The sequence below is a fragment of the Typopeltis vanoorti genome, chromosome 17 (genome assembly GCF_054136105.1).
Source record: "Typopeltis vanoorti isolate ZY-2024b chromosome 17, IOZ_Tvanoo_1.0, whole genome shotgun sequence".
NCBI lineage: Eukaryota > Metazoa > Arthropoda > Arachnida > Uropygi > Thelyphonidae > Typopeltis > Typopeltis vanoorti.
Genome location: NC_143565.1, coordinates 4,211,378 through 4,228,871, shown reverse-complemented (window position 1 = coordinate 4,228,871; position 17,494 = coordinate 4,211,378). Strand labels below are relative to the sequence as shown.

Genomic DNA, 17,494 nt, shown 5'->3' with positions numbered 1-17,494 from the left:
TAGGGCATGCATGCCACCAACTCTACCAGGATCTTCCTTTCTGGATTAAAGATGGTTTAATCCTTTATCCAAGCATAAGCAAACAAAGTATCTTCACTACCAGGCTGCTTGCATATATAAAGGCCAATGAGTCTATATACGAGTAGCCCAGTTGTGAAAATACTTACTTACCACTTGCCTTAGTATCCCATAATGCAAAGTGCACATCCCTCCGGTTTGTATAATACTATGCATTATGGGAAAGGACAGTACCCAGGCTGGCTCCAACCTTTACTGAGGTCATACTGGTGGGAGCCAGATCCAGAAGGGATACATAGGTTGAAGTGATGCAGAAGTCATATATTTCCCATATACAAGTAGTGAAAAGATGTATCACCTTATACTATAACAAGTGAAAAAACTTTCAACATCTATCTCTGATCCTGAGTAATTTAATAATAAGGTGTTATACTTTTCAATACATGTATATGGAAAATACTGGAGAATTGGACCACTTTCCATTTCTTCTAAAACCATAGTACTTAAAACCATAATCTTCCCTGCTCACTGTACATAATAAATATTACAGATATTACAGAAGCCAAAAAAATGGAATTACATAGTAAATCTGTGCAAATTTTTTGTTCTGGCCAATATCGTGAAGTTAAAAAGGAATTTTTTCAACTATCAAAGAAGCACGGAGACTTTGGACTTCCAGTCTTACAATTCTGCTATTTAAGCAATACAGCTTCAAAAATCCGCAAAATGTTGTAGACCAATCACACATGTTCAGGCCTTATCCAGTACTACTTGGGTTTTGATCTTCCCCTGTTTGGAGTAAATGGTTATAAAGGTTCAAAAGCTGAGATTGCTCCTGAATACTACAACATTCTATGTTTAACTCTAAGACTGCTATAACACTCTGACATTCTTTCATTAAAAAAAGTAAAATTTGGTATGAAGAAATCTTTAATCTCTTTTGTTGTGAACATATGCAGTTAGGTACTGACAAAAACACTTTGTTTCATAATTTATTGAAGTTCTAAGGATACCCTAACAGGAGGGATCTTCCTTGGAGAATTGCATATGGTTGCCTTCCAGTCAATACCATGAAATAAAAGTACTTTAACATCGGGCTGGAAACAGTAGAACATACATTCTACATTTTTTCACTAGAGATCATGCCAGTAGAATAACATGTGATCAAACATTGTTTCTCTAGCTTACTGCTTGTAATGTAACTCAGCTTGTCTTGTATATTTGAGTATGCTCCAAATGATGATCTTGATATGAAGATCGAAACATTGAGATAATAAAAAGAGTTAGTTATAACACGGTTGTAAAAATCCATAATTTTGAAAATGAATGCATTCTACAGCTGTCCTCTTGCCCTGCATATTTGGAACAGATTATATAATGTGTTGGGCATTCCATTACTTACAACAGAACAGGTTCTTTTTTTTGCAGTACCCACCACCTATCAGCAATGGGAACAGAATTTTGATTTTTATAATTAATGAATTAAAATGCCATTTATGGACGGTCAGGAAGAAATGGATTCGGAAATCAGTAATATAAGATACAAATGTTTTACCGTATTATATTGTGGAAATTTTATTGTTCAGTCAGATGATTTTTGTATTTAGAAAGAAGCATTTTAGTAGATTTCAAATTTTTGGCTAGGTGGTGTAGACCAGCCATGTTATGCAATATTCACCAGGGGTAGATAAAATTCTGTCTGTTTTAATTATAAGAAGTTTTTTTAAATGATTTCATCTCCTCTTAGTTCGATGTAGTCTTATGGTCATTTTCAGGGATGACTAAAGATCAATCCCAGACAGAGAAGGCCAACTCAAGGCAGTTAACTCAGATAAGGCTATCCACCTGGATATTAGTGACCTTTGTACTTTAGTTTCAAATGGTCTTTTCGTAGTTCATCTGCATATGACTGGTGGAAAATAGGAAAACTAATAGCCTTTGGCTATATGATGATATAAAAGAACTGAGGCGTTTTTTCTCTTTCTCTCCTACTATCCGTCTGTCTTTTCTTTCTCCTAATACTTTCAGGCTCTCTTGCACTCCTAGACTAACTATTACAGGCCTATGATTAACACCCTCTTTATATTTTTCACCTCAATAAAGGACAAAATGAGTCTAGGTAGTAGTCCTTCCCATAATGCATAGTATTACACACACCCAAAAAGATGTGTGCTTTGCATTATGGGATGCTAAGGCAATTGATGCGAAGTCATCAGCTACTATATACAAGTAGTCTAGTCATAAGATACTTCATGCACAAACTTTGCTGGCTTATACTTGAATAAAGGATTAAACTAAGAATATAATTTCTTGGCATCTTTAATTTATAGTATGAGCAAGTGAAAAAAAATGTCAACTTCTTTTCTGGATGTCTATTATCCCTTACAACATGACAAATGCAGCAACAGGATGCTGAACAGATGAACACAGGAAAAAAAAATACAGAAAAAGATGAAAAGTGTTACCACCAACATTGGAATGTTTCCCTACACAATGAACAGATTAAAGAAGATTAGCAAAAACAGGGCTTTGATGCAAGGAAAACACCACAAGGAAGACCAAGATCTATGTGGATTTATCTAAAGAGATCTAAGGGATTTATGCAATTAGAAGTGTATTAGAAGACCAAAATATGTTATCTGATAATAGTGTAAACAAATAACACACTAGAGATAAAACATACTAATATAGAGGAAAACTGTTGATAGAAAGTTAGCAATAATGTGAACTTAATCATGTAGTACCCTCACAGTATCCTCTACATCACTTGGAGGTACATATCAGGAATCTGATAATGATGATAAGGAGACTGTTTCCTTTTTCATAACATTCCAACTGCATGATACAACAGCCAGCATATTTATTATAAGTCACATTTTTATAATCCATTGTTTTCAACTTAATGTATCAGTTTATATCATTCTGTCCATGTCACTGCTTGCTGAAAAAAAAGCAGGAAAGATGTATGTCAATTAAATTAATATTAAATTTGATTCCTATTACTGTAAAGTAGTAATCTGGGTGTATAATATTTCACACAAATACCAAGCTGGTTTACTGCTTGAATGAGTTAAGTACCTGCTTTATTGCATAATACTTCTCAAGTTATCATTTTGCTCATGCTGTATAATAAAAGGAATGTCAGGCTGTACATTTCAGGTAGGATAAGTTATCAGAGTTTAAATCTTTTGCCTCATGCAGATCATCAGGAAGGAGAGAAAGAGTGTAGACCTCCTCTGCTGATATGTTTCATAGGATACTCAAAACCTTTTACTGCATCTGGAATGCAATGTTGTGAAAAGATGACTGTTAAGCTCTACAGTGAGAAAAAAAAAAGCCACTACGAAAATAGGTGTAACTGAGTGGATTTGGGTAGGCAAGGATGTCTGCTTTCTTCTCATCTGTTCAGCATATGTGTAGCAATGGATGAGCTGAAAATAGAGGTTAGGATAGGTTTCAGATGGATTTTCAACCTAAGGATAAGTCGATAACACAGAATTCCTCTGTAATGAAAGGAAAGATCTAGGCTAGAACAAATCCTTGACAAGTCTAACTTAATGGAGAAAAAAATTCAGAGGTAAAATCCTAAGCAAAGAATTGCTGTTCAGAAGATGAAGATTAGGGAACCCAGGCATCAATCAATCCATCAATCCACAATGCTAAAGAACTTGGATGGATAAAGCCGCTTTTGAAATGTGGTGTCATAGAAGACTAAGGGAGGGAGGAATCACATACAAAGATGGACAAAGATGGGTCCTAAAGAGGATCAGTAGGACTTTAAGATGTCTTAAGCACACTGACAGAAGAAAGCTGAAAGATTTTGGATATATACAAAAAATAGAAGGTGGGATGGCAGGGGGGACTACTTAAAACAGTAATGGAAGGTACAGCAGTTGGGAAAAGAGGAAGTGAGACATTTAGTGACCAAACAGTATATATTTACATGTAAAGAAATTACAGCATGGTACAGAAAAAAATAATATGTGCAGCTTGTTTAATTTTATATACAGTAAACCCTCGATTTAACGGACAAAATTTCTGATCCGTATGTCACGTGAAAATTAACACCGTTAATTTTAAAATGCTTTTAACCAAGATTTGCTTATAATTAAATTAACAGGTTATTTTTTGTTATTAATTTCCTGCTATTTTTAACAAATTTTGGCGAATAGGCCATCATATGTTGGACAAACATTGTAGTAATTTAGCCGACATAAATGAGTCACCGCTCATAAAACATGTTCGGCGAATGATTAGAACGTGATCACACTAATCGCACTGTAATTGGTTCTTTTATCACGTGGTGTGACTTTCTGTGGCAGTTTCATTACATGCATTTTCGTAATTTTAGGAAGTTATAAAAAATATTATAAAAAATTATAAAAAAACAGCAGAATTCACAAAGTTAAAAAAAAAACTTGCTAGCTTTTTCAAAGCAGTATTATCTAAACCAAGCGACTCAACATCAAACATTAACTTCACATTCACTTATCTAAAAGTGTAAAAATTGCATTAAAAATTGTATGTAAAACAATTTTTTTGTTATTATTTGTGCTAATATTGATAAAATTGCAGTATAATGTTACAGATATTTTAATTTTAAAAAATTCATGCTTTAACGGAAGCCCCTTAGCCCCTATCAGTCCATTAAATCGAGGGTTTACTGTACTTATCATTTATAATTAGCAGATCATTGTGTCAAGTCTGCTTACTATTGTTTTCAATGTCTAAATTTCATTTGATGAACAATTTTAAAACATAAGTTTATTTCAACTATAATACTTGCCATCTTGAGCTTTAGCTCCATCTCGTTTTAGCATCTGTACAGCAGCAATATATTTCTTCAGCTGGTGTTTGAGCAATTCATTTTCCCTAAAAGTACATATATAGAATTATAATAAATATAGATATCAAAATCATTCTAACTGACAGTTGACTGTTTTCCATTTCATATGATATTGGTTTAGAATGGTGTAAATTTTCAAAACTTTGTGATGTTTTTACATACCACTGAAACTGAATTCTACATACCATATATGCAGAATTCAGTTTTAATATACAGTGGAACCAGAATCTTGTTACTTCTACAAGTCAGTATCCTGCATCATTACCAGAATTCATTGTGTTGGCCTCACAATTTGGGCAACGTGTTCTCTAAATTGTAGATCTTTATCCACCATCATCCCAAGATGCATCCCCACAAGTGTAAATTCTACATCCCATCTTTGTTTTCCAAATTTTAAAACCTTACTTTAACATGGTAGTTGTTTCCATAATTAATATAATGACTTTAAAGCTTTACATTTTGCAACACTGAACTGGCATTCCCATGCACATTCACTCAGTCTATTAAAGTCCTCTTGTAAGGCCACAACATCTGCTCTGCTCCTCATAGTTATTCCCAACTTTGTATCATCAGCAAGCAACTCAATATCCCCATTCCAATCTTCCTTGATATCATTTACATACAGATTAAACAGCAATGGCCATAAAACAGCCCCTGAGACACATCACCAGTGACTTTCCTCTTCTGGGATATTGCTCTACCATACACAACTTGCTGATATCTATCTGCAAGCCAATCTCCAATCCAAAGCACTAGTCTCTAATATCCATATCCACTCTAGTTTAACTAATAACTTATCATGTGGTAATCTATCAAAAGCCTTTAACACTGTACATCCATCTCTCTAATCCAATGCAACTCTCGCCTTAATGTAATAGTAGGTAGATTACAAAAACATTACCTCCCTTTACAAATTTGTGCTGACTATCAAAAATAATATCACTGTTATTAACATAATTACCAGATTATGTTAATAACAAATATTAACAGATTGGCCTATGATTTGATGCTTGAGGCATCATAAGGGAGGTGATGCCATACAATCTTCCCAGCCTTCCACTCCTTAGGAACTCGACACAATGTAAGACTCATATTCAACAAATACTGTATATGTCGGCATATAGGAAGACCGGCATATAAGACGATGTCTAAATTTTAGGCTATTTTTAGGTTTTAAACTTATGTTGGTTGTATAAGATGACTCTCCCCCAATTTCTTCTTTCTTGTATTAATGCAACATTAGGTATTGTTGTTATATCCATTATTTTTATATCTATGCATATCCGTTATTTTTTTGCATAGCATACATTTAGTATTTACGCGAATTACTATAATTAAAAGTGATTAGCCCCAATTTTAATTAATTATAAATTTTTTTTTTTTAATTTTTAGGATTATTAAAATTGTTATCATTTAAAATCATGGAAGCAGTAACAAAACAAAGAAAGTATGGAGCTTGATTTAAAATAAGGGTAACTGAAATGGCAAAGTTTACAAATGCACCCCTTATTTCATAAACTAAAATGTTTCTGACATTAAACAAAATAAAATTGTCTTTCATGTTAAATTAATAGGTAAATTAATAGGGTTTTCTTTATTTTCTTTTTTAATTAATTTGAAAATTCTCTGTTATAATTAATTTACAAAAAAAAAAATATAAAATACCAAAATTTAATATTTTAAAATGTTAACGTTTTAAAATATTTATCTTAAATGAATTTTAATTCAGTTTCTATTTTATTATTTAACTCTTAGTTCAAATCATTTAGGTAAGGAACAAAAAATAACCAAGAGTTAAGTAGTAAAATAGCATGATGTGTGAGGGATAAGGAAAAAGAATGGATACCTAAATCATACATCACTATTTAATTTTGATATTTTAGTAAAGTGTGAATAAAGCATAGCTTGAAGTTTTGAGGCCCTTTATGGCTTGAGACCTAGGCGGCTGCCTAGTTTGCCTAAATGGTCGTGCCAGCCCTGCTAATAACTATGCTGCTGCAAGAAAGTTTGACATAACTGAGAAGATGGTAAGAGAATAGAGGAAGAAAGAAGATATTTTTAAAAAATTTCCAAGGAAAAAATGTGCGATGACAACAGGGATCACCCCATGGCCGCAGCTGGAAAATCATGTTGCAGAATGGATATTCGAACAAAGACAGAATGGTTATCTTGTTACAAGAAATATGATTAGCGCATATGCACTAAAATGATCAAGATTGAATCCGGATAAAAGTATAGAATTTCAAGCTACTTCAGGATGGTGTAATCATTTTATGAATAGACAAAATCTGGTAATATGACAAAAAACGAAAATTGCTCAAAAACTACCAGCAGATCTTGACCACAAACTTACCAGTTTCCATAAATTTATTATTCAGTTGAGACAAGAACATAAATTTCTATTGTCAAATATTGGAAATATGGATGAAACTCCTATGAGCTTTGATATGATAAGCAATAAAACAGTGGAGTCTAAATGTAGTAAGAGTGTGCTAGTTCAAAGTACAGGTCATGAAAAAACAAGGTTTACAACTGTGTTGTCATGTTTGGCTGATGGAACCAAGTTAAAACCAGTGATCATCTTCAAACGTAAAACTAAACCTAAGATAAAATTTCCTTCAGGTGTTTTTGTACATTTTCATGAAATAGGATGGATGGACGAAAATGGTGTGAAATTATGGATAAATAATGTGTGGAATACGCGACCAGGCAGTATAATAAAGAAACACAGTTTATTATTATGGGATATGTTTCGTAGTCATTTAACTGAGAATACTAAAAGTCTTCTAGAAAAAAATAACACATTAGCAACCACTAGATGTCTGCTTGAACAAACTATTTAAAGATCACATGCGAGAAGAGTGGAATAATTGAACGTTGACTGGTGAAAAATCATTTAGAAATGGTGGATCTATGCGCGCTGCATCACTTGATAGTTTGTGCAATTTTGTGATCAAAGCATTGAATAAAGTAAAGGTAGAGACTGTAATAAAATCATTTAAAAAGTGTGGTATGTCTAATTTTATGGATGGTAAGGAAGATGATCTGTTGTGGGACACTAATGACCATGAAAACGAAATCAATTCACTGAATTCGAACTGGGATCCATATGATGATCATTTAAACAATGAATCTGAAGAACTATTTTCTACAGATGATGAAGAAAATTAACATGAAAACTGAGGTTAATAATTATTGTTTCTTAAGACTTACATCTATTGAAATATTTTAAATAAATTTATGTAACAAAAAATTAATCTGATTTGTTTATAAACACTGCCTATTTTCTTATATAACGATGTATTGTAACTACCTAAATGTTCATCCAAGAAATTAAGCTTCCCTTTTTATTATTATCCCGGGCAACTCCAAGGAGTCAACAGACTCATCGAGGGAGGCCCTAACATCATGCCAAGAACAGCTATTCGACATTCACACAGTATCTATCATACCTTGCCTTGAACTCATTCACGGTTGTGGCACCCACAACAGACTCTGGAAGCTTATTCCACTCATTCACCACTCTTCAAGTAAAAAACCTAGCTCTAACACCCTTGTTAACCACATTCTTACCCAGCTTCCATGCATGGCCCCTAGTCCTCCCACCACCAGTCCTATTTTCAAAAATATCTTCTAGATTAATCTTATAGAAACCCTTCAGTAATTTGAATGTCTCAATCACATCACTCCTTTTCCGCCTATCAACCAATTTTTGCAACCCACATATCTTCAACCTATTCTCATAAGGTTCATTCCACAGACCTGCTATCATCTTGGTCACTCGTCTCTGGATCCTCTCTACTTCCTCCCCATCACGAAGAAACCCTGGCACCCATAACTGGGCACAGTAGTCCAGATGGGGTCTTATCAAGGCTCGATATATAGGAACAATAACTTGTTTGTCTCTGCATGTTAAAGTATTTTTCAGAAGCCAAGTGATTTGATGAGCTGATTTAGCCACTTTTGCAATGTGCACCCTAAACTTCAATTCCCTATCCAGCAACACTCCCAAATCCCTGGCCTCATCAATCTCCTGGAGTACAGTTCCACCAATGCGATATACTGCTGCTATTCTTTTCACCCCAAAATGCATAACCTTATACTTTGCCACATTAAAGGCATTGAGGTTATGCAATAGACTACTCACCTCCACTTCATTCACCACAATTCCCGTATAATCTACTGGTTCATTCATTTCTGCAATGTCACCACCTGGATGATATATTCTTGCAAAGTGCTCACTCAGTAACTCAACTATATCAACTGATTCAGTTACCTCCCTACCATCGGCATTCTTTAAAATCATTCTGCCATATACATTTTTCCTTTTACTTGCAACATATCGAAAAAACTGCTTAGGATTCTCTTTAGCCTGCATGGCCAATGTTCTTTCGTAATCTTTTTTTGCTTTTCTTACCACACTCGTTACCCTTCTGGCCTGCGCTTTATACCATTCATGAGCCTGCTGGTCACTTTTCTCCTTAAATTCCCTCCATAGTTGTTGTTTTTATACTCGCCATATAAGATGACCCATGATTTCGAGGGGTTTTCTGTAGTATTTGAGAGTCATCTTATACGCCGACATATATGGTATATCAAGGTAGATGTCAAGTCCCTGTCACATTCCTGCAAAATACATGTGATACATCAAGTCCCACAGCCTTATTAACTTCCAGTTTGCTCAAATCTCCACACACCTCTTGTTCACTCACAGTCAGTCTCTCCTTGTCCACTGCTTTCAGCAGATGAGGTGGAACTGCTCTTCCACTGCACTCCATAATGTCACATTCACAAGAATGAAAGACCTTTATGAACTGTTCATTTAAAAATATTATTTCTGGAAAATTTCCTATGCTATTCCTCTAAATTAATATTAATTTTTATGGCTATTTTGCTTATATTTCTTTAGGAGTACCCCCTTGTATAATGTCAGTGGCTTTTTACTCAGTTTTTTAAAGCATTATTGATACATGAAAAATATAAGGAAGGAATAATTTTGGACATACTTTGTAGAATGTTCTTCTTTTGGAGCAGCATCAGGCATATAACAATGGACATTTATGTATCACTGATGAAATATGACAGAAAGGAAAGCAGGGTGGTTGGTGGAAGTGTGGAGATAGAAAAATGTGGGAGCTAGAATTGCAGAGAAAACAAAGATATGTGGATTAACAACGGAGTTTCCAAGAATGGGTTGTAAATTCTTTGGGAAGAAGGCGAAAGATAGAACATTTTTAGGATAAAGAAAAAGGATAGAATATGATGAATCAAGGTTAGGGATGGGAGTAACAGGGTGTGAGCCTTGACTGAGTGTTGTCTTCGGAGCTCATGGGAAAAGTGGAGGCTATGTCATGCCGGCTTAGTGTTTTTGTATTGGGTTTATCTGTGTTGTTTTCTAGTGGTCAGAATCTTGACCTAATTTTCACGTTGGGGAACTTCCAACTCTCAGAGATTATATATGGGCAGTGAACGTTTATGGAGTTTTTATTGCATTTTAAGGCTATTGTTACAGATATTCTTAGCAATGTTTCGTTTGTTCATTTAATATCCCAACTATATCCTCTGCAGCAGTTATCCTTACACCATTTTATCCAATCAATGACATTTAACCATAATCGTTTTATTATTCCCCCCCCCCTCCCTCGCTAGATATTGAAAGAGCTCCATATTGTTCTTTTTTTTTTTTTTTTTTTTTTTTTGCTTCATTAGCTAACTGCTGCTCATTCTGAATTTTTTACTAACTGAATCACCTTCCTTACCTGTTCTTTGAATTCCTCATGGAATTGATTGCTACCACTCATGTTTTGTTGCCTCCATAATGCCTTCTTTCTTTGTACGGCATGCTTAATCTCTTCATTCATCCATTTCACACCTTCTAACCATTGGAATACATTTAGACATTGCTTCTATTAGGTAGTTCTTGAATATCATCCAATCAGCATTGATCTCCTTTCCACCCAGCTTTTTATTACACGTTACAACTGCAAACTGTCTCCTGAGATTCTCATAATCAACAGCATTGTAGTTCCACATATACTCTTTTCTCACTGAAGTTCTAACATGGCTGGTAACCATGCAGGTAATCATTTTATGGTCTCTCTCTCACCACTGCATGGAGATTTGATACCTCATTTATAATTAAATCCTCTGTTGAGATGGTCAAATCCAAAACCCTCAATCCTCCCATGTCCTCTGTTACATACTATCTGAGGCAGTTATCCCTCAAAATACTCAAGAAATTCATTTTCATTATTTCTGGTTGCTATTTCCTCTTCCCAATCTATATTGCCATAATTAAAATCACCCATAATGATCACTACCCTCCACATTACCATGTCTATAGCAACATCCTCATACTGCCTCAAAATTATTGCCACTATTTCCTCCTCACAGGGAATATTTCCTCTTCTACCTTGCATGGATGTAATTCCTTTTCTATCATCAAAAGCACTCAAACTCCCTTTTTACCCTTTCTATCTTCACAAAAAACCTCATACCCTTCTGTTTCTATTCCTGTCCGGATGTCATCATCATCCAGCCATGTCTCATTAATTCCAAGAATTTTTGGGTGAACAAACTCAATCAATGCAACTATTTAATTTCACTTGTTTCTGATACTTCTAGAATTCACATGCAAACATCCTTGGATCTATAAAAAGTTTCACAGATACCATTTCAGATATTAGATATGTTTTTTCTATACCTTCCTTCAGGCAAGTCCTTTTCTGCTTATTCATCTCAGAACCTTCTTCAAATCAAACTGTTCTCACTACATCAAAGGTCATCCTATTCCTTTCTTGTCTACATAAATATTTAATTCCTCTTTGAGCACTGACCTTTCTCACAGTGCATTTCCCTGTTGACTCCGAGTCTCCCCGTTCCCTGTTTGTCTTGCATACATGTTCTCTCATTCTCTATACTCATGCTTCCCACTACTCCATTCATATGCACCACTTCAATCTGTCCTAATCTTTCCTTCCTTACTCTTCTGCTCTTTCACATCACTTCTTACTTGCTCAAATTCATTCTTTTCACTCATTACTTTCCCCCTTCCAGCAGCAAACTCTCTAAATGATCCACACCAAACCCATTCAAAAGCAATCCATCACTCTTATACAGTTCAATTCATCCTTCAAACTAATTCCACACATTAAAAACTGTACTCCATTCTCTTCACACATTTCCAATAATATATCATTCATAACTCGGCAACACGCTGACTACCTTTCCGATCACACTATTATCTTTCATTCTCCTCAACAACCTCCTGATAACCAGTCTTATATTTTCCTTGTTACCAGTCAAGTCATTTGTTCCTACTACCACTACCAACTCTTATGCTTACTTGCTTACTCCTTATATCCAATGCCTCAATCACTCTATCCATTTTACCTCCAAGAAAACAAACCCTTCATGTCCTCCCATTCACCACTTCTAATAATCGAATCCCCATACAATGTCACTCATGAGTCCTTTGTAACATCTTTCACATCAACATCATTTGTTTCAGTCTTCTTCACTCTTCATACATATCTACAAATCTCTTCATTTCACTTCATATCTCTTGCTTCATCTTTACCAACTCAGCTTTTTAAACTTGCATCATTTTTTCATTAATCATTCACTGTCAGTCACAGAAGCTTGTTTGCCATCAACGTCATTTTCACACACTTTATTGGCAATCAAACTTTTTTCTTACTATCCCTTCCACAAACTTTTTCAACATTCACACAATCTTCCTCAACAACCATTTCAGTTATGATATGAGAGTGGTCTGAAACACTTTCAGCCTCGACCATAGATGGCAACACTATCACAAGATTTTTTTTTCTAAGTTGGTACATCTGTCATAAGCATCCATGTGAAACTGTAGGTCATTCTATCACGTAATTTGTTTTACACAGCTATCTGAAGCAAAAGTGTTGTCTGTATCCCTTGAAATGGATAAAATTGAGTATCGTGCGGTAATAAAATTCTTTGTAAAAGAAGGTTTAATGCCAAAAGAAATTCATTCTAAGTTCAAAAAAGTTTATGGGCACTCTTCTCCTTCGTTTTCAACAATTAAGAAATAGGCTGCCGAGTTTAAATGTGGCCATACCAGCCTTGAAGATGATCCACATGAAGGATGTCCAAAAAGTGTAACAAAACCAGAAATCATTGATCAAGTACACGATATTATTATTATTATTCGGGCCTCCATGGAGTCAAAAGAATCATCGTGGGAGGTCCTTCCTAGGAAACACAAAGTCTATCAAGATGCATTGCAGGAGGTTCCTCCTAGGAAACACAAAGTCTATCATACCACTCCTTGAACTCATTGATTGTTCTCGCTCTGACTACTCTATCAGGAAATGCATTCCACGGTTCAACCACCATCCATGAAAAGAAACCACTCCTCATCCTCTTGCTCACAGCTTCCTTTCTTAACTTCCAGAGATGGTCCCTTGTCATCACTCCTTCTTAATGTTCAATCAAGTAAAAGAACTCCCCAGTGTCAACCCTATAACCACCTCTCAACAGTTTAAAAGTTTCAATCATATCACCTCTCCTTCTATCTACCAAACTCTGAAGTCCATTCCCTCAGCCAATCCTCATAACTAACATTGTACAGTCCTGAAATCATCTTTGTTATCCACTTTTGTACCCTTTCCACAGTTAATTTATCCTCTTCAAATCCTGGGGACCAAATCTGAGCACAATAGTCTAAGTGTGGTCTGATCAGGGTCTTATACAACGGAATAATAATTATCTCTGCAGGTCAGCGTCCTTCTCAGTATTGCAGCTATCCTCTGGGTTACCTTCACCACCTCTGCAATATGTCCCCTGAATCTCTGGTTTCTATCAATTATCAACCCCAGATCTCTTATCTTCCCTACTTCCTCCAATAGAATATGAAGTGTCCCATCAATGTATGCCAAACCTCAAGACCTTACATTTTGCTGCATTAAACTGACACCCTATTCATTTGCCCATCTGTCTAGTTTATTCAAATCCTCTTGCAGGGCTACCATATCTGCACTATTACTAATAACCTTTCCCAGCTTCAAATCATCCACAAATAACTGAATATCCCCCTGCAATCCACTGACAATGTCATTGATATAAGAGTTAAACAATACAGGTCCCAGTACTGAGCCCTATGGGACCCCACTTGTAACCTTCTGCCTCGTTGATACTGCCCCACCATACACAACTCTCTGATACCTATCGCACAGCCAATCATGAATCAAGTTGACCAACCTGACATCCAAATCCATGTGCTGAAACTTAAATATCAGCTTATCATGTGGCACCCTGTCAGATGCCTTTGCTGAGTCTAAGAAAATGGCAGTATATGCCTTTCCCTCATCTACTGCTCTTGTAACTTTATTATAAAAGGTTAGCATATTACTAAAACAAGAGCACCCCTTCACAAATCCATGTTGACTCTCACAGATAACATTACTCTCATCTGCCCAATGCTGTATATGGTCCCTCACTAACTTCTCCAAGATCTTAACAACTAATGATGACAGACAAACTGGCTTATAATTAGTCACTTCCAGTCTGCTACTGCCCTTATGCAATGGCACTATTTTACCTTCTTTCCATTCCCTGGGCACCTTTCCTGTAGCTAGATATGGTATTGGACGACCGGCAAATCAAAGTGCATGAAACTGCTGAGACTATAAACATTTCAAAAGAATGTAAAGAATATATTTTGCTTGAAGAATTGTAAATGAAAAAGCTTAGCACAAGATGGGTGCCATGCTTGCTCACAGCAGATCAAAAATATTCACATGAAATTCTCTGAACAGTGCTTGGAGCATTTTAAAAAGAATAAAACTGATTTTTTGTGTCGATTTATTACTATGGATGAGACTTGGATTCACCATTACACACCAGAATCCAAACAGTAGTCAAAACAGTGGAGAGAAGCCAGTTGTTAAGCACCAAAGAAGAAAAAGTCAGTTCCATCAGCAGGAAAGGTCATGGCATCGGTGTTTTGGGATGCTAAAAGCATTTTGTTTATTAATTATCTTGAAAAGGATAAAGCAATAACCAGGGAATATTATTCCCATCTTTTAACCAGACTAGACAAAAAAATTCGTCCAGTATGGTTAAAAGATGGGAATAATTTGCATAAGATTTGCAGAAGAAAAAAATCATCTTTCATCAGGACAATGCACCTGTCCACAAAGGTGTTTTGGCAATGGGAAAATTAAGGGATATGCACTATGAATTGTTGGAACATCCACCCAATTACCCAGATTTGGCTCCCTCTGACTTCTATCTCATCCCAAAACTAAAACTCTTCCTCGCTGGTTAACGTTTTTCTTTGAATCAAGAGGGTGATTGCAGCTGTAGAGGGGTATTTTGCAAATCTTACTGAGAACCACTACAAGGATGGGATAATGGCACTGGAGCATCAGTGGAATAAATGTATTAGTCTTAAGGGAGATAATGTTGAAATATAAAAATAATTTTGAAATTATAAATTTGTTTTTTCATTGTTATGCCAAGAACTTTTCAGACCACTCTCGTACTATGTTCTCTACTCATATTTAAACAAGTCTCATAGCATATCACACTTCCTGAATATGCACACCTGCTCCTTTCTCTTATTCAGCTTCTTCAAATAAACATCTGTATCATCTTCCCAAGTATACATACTACATTCATGGCACTATAACATTTTTTAGAAATCCACATCATTCACTCTACCTGTCTTTTGTGCTGACCTATGCAACGATCTACCTTTCATTGCCATTTATTACCAGAACATTAACAAGAAACAATTAATTTAAAAATGGTATTAAATAAATTACTATTATTATTATTACATGACACCTCCAAGGAGTCCAAAGACTCATGTAGGAAGTGCACCTACTGTACAATTCTCCATCTCCACCACTCAATCCATCAACTAACTACAGTGAACTGCATCATCTACACCAACACACTATTAGTATTTTCACAGACAATTGCAAACATCCATGCCCATGGAAGGATTTGAACCTGCAGCCTTTTGGCTGGAGAGTGAATATGCTAACCACTCGACCTAAAGGCTGTTCTTCAAAATGTCTTCAAAAGTTAGTCAGTTAAAGAAGCTCTGTCTACTTTTTTTGGATAAAAGATATTAATGGAGCGAATTTATAAAATGAATTGGTCAACTACCTCCATGATGTATGCAGCAGAAGACAATCTCCTCTTTAGGGACTTCAAGGAATCTTCCAAAACCACACGCTCTCAATGCACCTTGAATAGGAACCATGGTTTCTATTCAAGGTGCTATCTTACTTTTTTTTAATATTTTTTTTTTTTTTTTGTAATTCACTCCACACAAGGCCTGATGAAAGGTCAAGAGAACCATAGCTTAAGAGTGTCATGTTTGGGCAAACTGATTAAGGAAAAAGAAGATATCTATTAATGAGTTTCTTGAAAAGCTGGTGGTTTACTCACTGTGGAAAACAGTATGGATAAAGTCGTTTCAAACAAAACATAGGTAGCCAAAATGAAGGAATCAATTGAGAAGTTGGTTTAATGGTTTTAGAGTTGTGTATGGTTGTTGACCAGTGGCTGCTCTAATTCTTATATGATCAAAGAAAAGCTTATGAATATTAGTGGCTAGTTCAGTGTAGAAATGCCCATGAAAATACCTATAAAAAAGACAATGGAAATACAGAACACCAATGAGAATGTGACTCAACAAAGTCATCTATCAGACAGGTTACCCCCTTTTTTTTTATACAATCAAGAATTTTTAGGAAGCTTTTGGGTGAATCCCAAATTATTATTATTATTATTACCTAAGGCTCCATGGAGTCAAAGACTCATCTAGGAGATCCTTTTATCATATATTGCAGTTGTATGCTAGAGATGGACTGCATCTTAACATGGAAGGACATAAGAGATTGAAGAAGTTATTGTTTTCTGAACAGGTTGAAGTTATTGGGCAGGGAAACTAATATTGAAAAGGTTGAGTGTAAGAGAGAGAAACTTTAGCACTGATTGTGTATTTATTGATCCTTATAGGCAGAATAAATTGCAGAAGAGAGGGGAAAAAAATCGGCATAGGACTACGGTAGTTAGTGACTTATATATCAGTTCTAAAGCCGGTACAAGATCTAGAGGGAATCTGCAATTTTTGTATACCAATGCTAGAAGCATTAGAAATAAGAGAGAAGAATTTTTGGCATTAGTCAGTGAAATCTCACCAAAAGTTGTAGGCATTAGTGAAACTTGGCTGTCAGCAGAAGATGTGGTCACTGGAATTGAATGTGATGGGTACAGTATTTTCAGGGAGGATAGAGAAGATAGAACAGGAGGAGGAGTACTGTTGATGATAGCTGATGTGTTGCAGCCAAAGAAAGTAGTATATCATGATGATAGACATGTGAATGAGAGTTCATTTGAGGCAGTCTGGTGCGAAATAGTGACCAACGCAACCAAATATACAGTTGGATGCTGCTATAGGCCAGGGAGTACAGGGGGAGATATTGAATTCATGCATCAGCAACTTAGTGCAATGAGTGAAGGCTTAGTGATTATTATGGGGGATTTTAATTATGGTGATATCAATTGGAAGGAGGAAATATCACGTAGCAAAAAGGAAATGGAGTTCATACATCTGCTACGAGATAATTACTT

General features: G+C 35.5%; 1 protein-coding gene across 4 annotated transcripts in view; it reads right to left on the bottom strand.

Moving 5' to 3' along the window:
* Positions 1-17,494, bottom strand: part of LOC150097105 (sorting nexin-29-like) — a 780,446-nt gene that overhangs the window by 273,224 nt on the left and 489,728 nt on the right. For all 4 annotated transcript variants that reach the window (XM_090406852.1, XM_090406853.1, XM_090406854.1 and 1 more), the window contains one exon: positions 4,805-4,890. In XM_090406852.1, the coding sequence (XP_090262978.1) occupies positions 4,805-4,890 (86 nt within the window). The remainder of the gene's footprint in view (positions 1-4,804; positions 4,891-17,494) is intronic.